Genomic DNA, 5,900 nt, shown 5'->3' on the forward strand with positions numbered 1-5,900 from the left:
TTGTTACTCATGTACGTTACAGAGCACAACCTTCTCACAGTGTATTTCAAGGTTGTAACGTGAAATGTTTCTCTGCTTTTAATTCCTAAGCAAAAGCACTTCAACCATCAGTTTTGAGCGTAACCATCTCAATTCCTCTTTATTTAAATGGCAGATTCAATAAAAACTCCATCTGGCTTCCATAGGAAGCTTGCACAAGTCCTTGGAAATTGATTTCCCCCCCCCCAGGACACAAGGAACTGTGGCCAGGATTAGAACCTCTTCCTCCTGCAGCGTACTTGCCAGATGGCAAGTTTTATTGAATCTGGTTTTAACTTACTAGGGCTTAAAGGAATGAACACAGCTCAGAGAAGTGGGTGCTATGTTTCTACTTCAAAGGTCTCCTTCAAAATCAGCCTCCAAAGATTTATATGTGGAGTGTGGTTGTGACCTGGGCAGTCTGTTGCATACCTCTCATCTCTTTCAGTGCTCGAAATGGAGTTAGAGAGTGACACAAACCACTTTACAAAATCCCAGTAATTTCAAGATCAGCAGCATTGTGTGAATCTTGTTATATGGCTAAATCAAATTTATAATATTTTTTTTCTTTTACCATCTAAGTTTCTACAGTATTGTAAAGTCTTTTCACTTGAAATACTTGTTTTCTAAGTAAAACATGAAAGTATGTCAGATCCACTGGTGTCACTTAAAACTACCCTTAGGTGTTGTCCTTAATACAGAAGTATGCTCTGCACTAAAAACTAACACTTTTGATGGACAGAATTTTTAGTTTCATCAGCTTTTAGGTTTCAATCAGGGAGAAGAAGATCTTGCTTCTACTTAAATTTCTTACAGCGGCTTTTCTTAACTTCTTAAAGTGGCTTTTATATTTGTGAAAAACATTTCTAGTTAATTAGTGATGCAAATTCTAAATTATTTTATGAAGGAATCCTCCTCTCTCTTCAAAATACAAAGCACTGTTTTGCATTTCTGTTATCTACAGAGAAGTCAAATTTTTATATTACAGGATTTTTTCCCCTTTTTTCTGAGAATGGAGAAGACTGCTCCTGTGAACTCATGCCAAAGAATTTTAGAGAGTCTGCAGCATAAATACTAACTTTTTCTCTCAAATGCAGAGCAGTCAGGATGCTGACCTCTGCTGAGGTGTAGTTGCATGCAAAGTTTCAGACATTTAAGTGGCAATGTCTGTCGCAATTATTCATGTGCTTTGTTAAACACGACTGTGTACATACTAGCATGCAGATTTGTAGAGCAAAGCATATAGAGATTAACATGCTTGTTTAAGACAAGGAAATAAATAATTACAACTCGAAATACCCCATCTTTCCCTTTTCCAATTTCACATTTTACACATCCATACTGTTTATATACACTCTACTTTCTATATGCTCCTTTTACTGGAGGCGATTTCATGTCTCTGCTACGGTGCCGGTTCTTGCACCGCGTGATGTGTTTGTGATGCTGAGCACACAGTATCGCTCACATTAGAACTGTTCACCCCAGTCTTAGAAATAAGGAAATAAGTAAATATTCCTCTGTCCTGTTGCTAGTGTTGTATAAGCCTCATTTGTATGCATCGGTGGGTTAAAAGTCATTTTTGGTCTTGAGCAGTGAATTTTCAGTGTTGAATTTCTCGTGAGGAAGTTTCCATAGTTCTAGAATCAAGTTTTTATAGAAAATACCTCAAGGAAATCTCTTTGCCTGTAGTGGGACTGGGCTTGCTATTGGGATATTACCTTATCCCTCTTATTAACGAACCAGCTTGTTAGGACTTCTAGCAGTGCGTATTCACCAGGTTTTCCTGCACTTCAAAAAAGACAGACAGAGGGACTGGAAAAATATTTGAAATTTATTACCAATGTTCAGGAATCTAACTCACAAAAAAGATGATGATAGCACCAGAATCAGAAGTAATAGTTTTCTTCCAGACAGGGGATGTCAGGAGTTAATGCTTTTCTGAAACTCTCAAAAAGATTATTTTTGGCTTCCCTTTGAATTAATTACTTTGGAGTGAATTCACCTACCGTATTACTTTACCACTTTATTCATAAACGGCAAAGTATATGTAGAAAAAATAATGGGCCTCTGTAAATCTCATGGATGTAATTGCATCCAGGGATACTGATGATGTCATGAATCATTGCAAGGTACAGTGGTTTCTGTGGTATTTCCAAATGAAATTAGAGGTCTCTTGTTTACAGTTTGTTTGTGGTCCTCTCCATTCAGTAGAACAGTGTGTGGATCCAATAATAAAAAAAAATAAATACGTGCTATAGCCTGATGCTATTTTGAAGATGTTTTGGCATTATATCCCTAATTTAACTGCTGTATTATCATCGTTTCCAGTTGTGTCTGGCTTGATTTAAGCTAAGATAGTCTTGTATTAGTAACATACAGAAATTGTTATTATTTTCATTTGTTCAGCAGATGTGTGAGCCTTTTATATGCCTTACTCCTTATCAAATCAGATTAAATGATGCAAAATTCTGCAATGTATGGGAGCAAGTACTGAGTGTCAGTGCAGGTGAAGTACAAGTGACAGGTCCAGTATTTCAGTGCGCATGAGTGCAATGAGCATCACTTTGTGCCTTCCTTGCTTGTCAAGCATTCCACTGCTTGATCATATTTGCAAGCAGTAGAATTGGAAGGGAAGCATTGGAAAGGGGTGGAGAGGCCATTGCAAAGTGACCTGGTAAGATGAGATCAGCTGAAGAAACAGGCATCAAGGGGCAGTTGAGCCCTACTAAATGTAAATGTCTGCAATGTCAGAGGGAGAAAAAATTGGAGAAGAACAATGGGTCAGTCACAGCCACTGTGTTAAAAATAAATGTACGTTTCCCTCCCCACTTCAGGCAAGTGAGTTCTCAGCTTTCCCATCTGTCAATTTAAAATACTTAGAAGACTTTCATATCAATTTTATTTAAACAACTCCCATTTTCTGTACCAAAAGTATCATGCTGGCCTGTTTAGAAAGGGAGGGAGCCACAAAAGGACTCCTATGGAAGGGAGGTTTTATGTAATCAAGGAAAAGTGTGCGAGCCATTCTGTGTTTTCTCTTAACGGAGAGTGTTTAGGCTTCTAAAGTGTGTGATTTCATCAAAGCGTTTTTCCTTCTTTGAATATCATCTGTGAGATAATGGAATTACAGCTGAGAGCTCCAGATACGAACTGAAGTAAAATTTGGCAAGCAGAGCTTCATTCAGCGTTCTGCTTAAACTGGGCCACGTTTACAGCAAAGTTTTGCTTTCAAAAAGCAGATGGTTTTGTAACTTGAACATAAACTAAAGGCCAAATTTTTGGTGGCTATGTCCCTGGCTTGAGTGCAGTAAAACTATATTTATTTACACCAGATGAGGATCTGCCTTTTTCCACATCTTTTTTGATGCTTCTTTAATCCTTAGAGAATGAAGCCTTTGGTTCTTTGGAAATGCATCTCTTAAGAAAACGCCAGTGCAAAAATCATTTAACTGGGAGCGACTCTCCTCTTGTGTGCCTTCCTTTGCAGCCGCCTTTGGTCTCTACTTCCCCAGGAAAGAGTACTCGGAGAATGTCTACATTGATCAGCCAGCAGGTACGCCGCTCCTGCGCATCCATACCTTGAGGGATTCACATGGGGAAGTGGCCCACTTTCATCTGTGCCAGAATCTCATCATTTCTCGAGCAAGATCCCATGAAAATCATTGGTTTCAAATCAGAGAAAAAACAGGACTTCTCTACCTCAGCAAAAGCCTGGATAGAGAAGACTTTAACATGCTGTGTAAGTATGAGACGACTAGCTTTTCTTGTTGAAGTATCTGTTGTTAAAGCAAAGTGCATTCAGATCATGAGATGTATCCATCAGCGTCTGAGCATCAAATTTGGAAAAAACCACACCTGCCCTTTTAAAACGAGGAACCAGACCCAGCGAAACCCACAGCAAATGCAGGGAACCATACGCCAAAGCAAACACTGACTTGGGACAGATCCAGTTGCTCACACTGCGGACTCCAATACGGTGGGAAAGGTGCATTACTTGAAATAGTTTTTCTGCATTTCACAGCTGTGTAAGTCACAGCTTTTACATTGAGATTTGCAGTTTGTTCATCTACTGATGCAAATTAAGCCAATTCTACAGTGTTGATGTTGGGCGCTTAGTGTCCAGACTGATGCAGTTAGATTAGTTCAAACGCTTATATAAACGGTCCTCGAACTCTGGTAACGTGGATTCACAAAGTACATTTGCATGTAACACCCAGCAGCTCTTGGAAGAAATGGTTAAGTGTACCGCTCTCCCTCTCTTGAGATTTGGCTTTGTTAGAGAAGCTTACTATTGAACTGCAGAAATGAATTATCTCAGGTTTTTCCCCTTCTTTTATGTTCTAGCAGTAAATTGGTTTTGGTGATTTTGATCTATGAGGAAATTAGGTATCATTAGGTGGTGGAGGAGGAAATGGGTGAGGAGTTAATGGCATATCGCTGTGATCAGTTGCAGAAATTCTGCTTTTGGAGAGAGCTTGTAGTAACTGTCTTGAGTTTGTAAGAGCCATATATCAACACTACCCTTTGACTTAGGTGCCTTGATGTTTAAATGCTCAACTTCAGACATTTACTGCTTTATTTTTTAAGTGCTGAGTGCTTGATATCTCACCCATTTTCACTGCATTTTTGGTACTCAGTGTTCATGAATATCAGATAGCTATTTGTAACTGAACAAAAGAAGAATAGCTATCCAGAACTTGAGAGTCTTGTTTTGTTCATATGGATCAAAGTGACCTAGATCATCTTTTCAAGTGAATTAGATCTGTTACAGAGATACTATCATTCTGTCTGTAGTCAAAGCAAAGTAATCAAAATAATTAAGGCTTGAGACTGCATTAGTAGATGCCACAGGTTGATTTTAACTTCTATGTTATCTTTTGACCAGCTCTTACTATTTCAAAATGATGCAGCAATTTGTCCTCTAAGCATAAACAATTTGGGCACATCCTCAACTGGTATAAACTATCAGAACACTGTGACTTAAATGACATTTAACAGTTGTTGTGGGTCTGTCCTGAATATTTATTGCCATTTTGTGCACTCTTTTTCCCTGCTGCCACCCCACTCTGTTCTAGTCCCTCCAAAAACCAGTCCTATCAAAAAGCTGATTACTGATAGTGACCTGTTTTATGTCAGTGTCTTACAGACAGAATGCTGATATCGTTCTGTAAGGTTCTACAATGTAAAATTGGTGGTAACACCTATAGTTTTTTGGCTTACTGGGTTTATTAAGGTTAAGTAAGATTCAAAGTCTTCCAACCAGGAGATGATGTATTCAAGAATTGGTTTATTACATAATAGGACTATATGGTTGTGGAATAATGGACTAGAGCACAAAACGGGTAAAAGAAATGTTGGCTCGTCTTCTATAAAATATTTCTTCTGGTGTTTTTTTCCTGAAGCTGTAGGAAACTGGATGCCGTTATCAAAGGTGATGCTGTATGTCTTCCTTTCATCCCACCCCTTCCAAGAGAAGGAATGTGACTCTGCTATGCGCACCACGGTTTTCCTCTCCTTGATCAACGCTACTGCACCAGCTTGCAGTTCCCTGACAGCAAGGCAGCTTTGCTTCACAGAAATGGATCTCTCCTTTCACATCAAAGAGAATAAACCACCTGGCACCTTTCATCAGCTCCAGTTACCCTCAGTTCATCATCTGTGTCAGAATCTCAGCATTTCCTACAAACTGCTGGCAGGTAAAACTGGAACTGAGCCACTCACGTACCAGCAAGAGATGTAAACAGCCGCACTGTTAAGATCTCTTTTCTAGTAGATCCTCTAGATGGATTCTATAAAGGAAATTCTGTTGCAAACGTGAACTGAGCCTGAAGACTTTGCCTTTGAGATATACAGAGAGGATGGAAAGGAGGGCTATCTCTTTC

At 39.1% G+C, this 5,900-nt stretch overlaps 1 protein-coding gene across 1 annotated transcript in view; it reads left to right on the top strand.

The window, feature by feature from the left end:
• Window positions 1-2,697: 2,697 nt before the first annotated feature.
• RET (ret proto-oncogene) overlaps window positions 2,698-5,900 on the top strand; it is a 37,808-nt gene continuing 34,605 nt past the window's right edge. Inside the window, exons 1-3 of the mRNA XM_009581510.1 lie at window positions 2,698-2,749; window positions 3,506-3,757; window positions 5,421-5,714. Of these exons, the coding sequence (XP_009579805.1) occupies window positions 2,698-2,749; window positions 3,506-3,757; window positions 5,421-5,714 (598 nt within the window). The remainder of the gene's footprint in view (window positions 2,750-3,505; window positions 3,758-5,420; window positions 5,715-5,900) is intronic.

The sequence above is a fragment of the Fulmarus glacialis genome, unplaced genomic scaffold, assembly GCF_000690835.1.
Source record: "Fulmarus glacialis isolate BGI_N327 unplaced genomic scaffold, ASM69083v1 scaffold11267, whole genome shotgun sequence".
NCBI lineage: Eukaryota > Metazoa > Chordata > Aves > Procellariiformes > Procellariidae > Fulmarus > Fulmarus glacialis.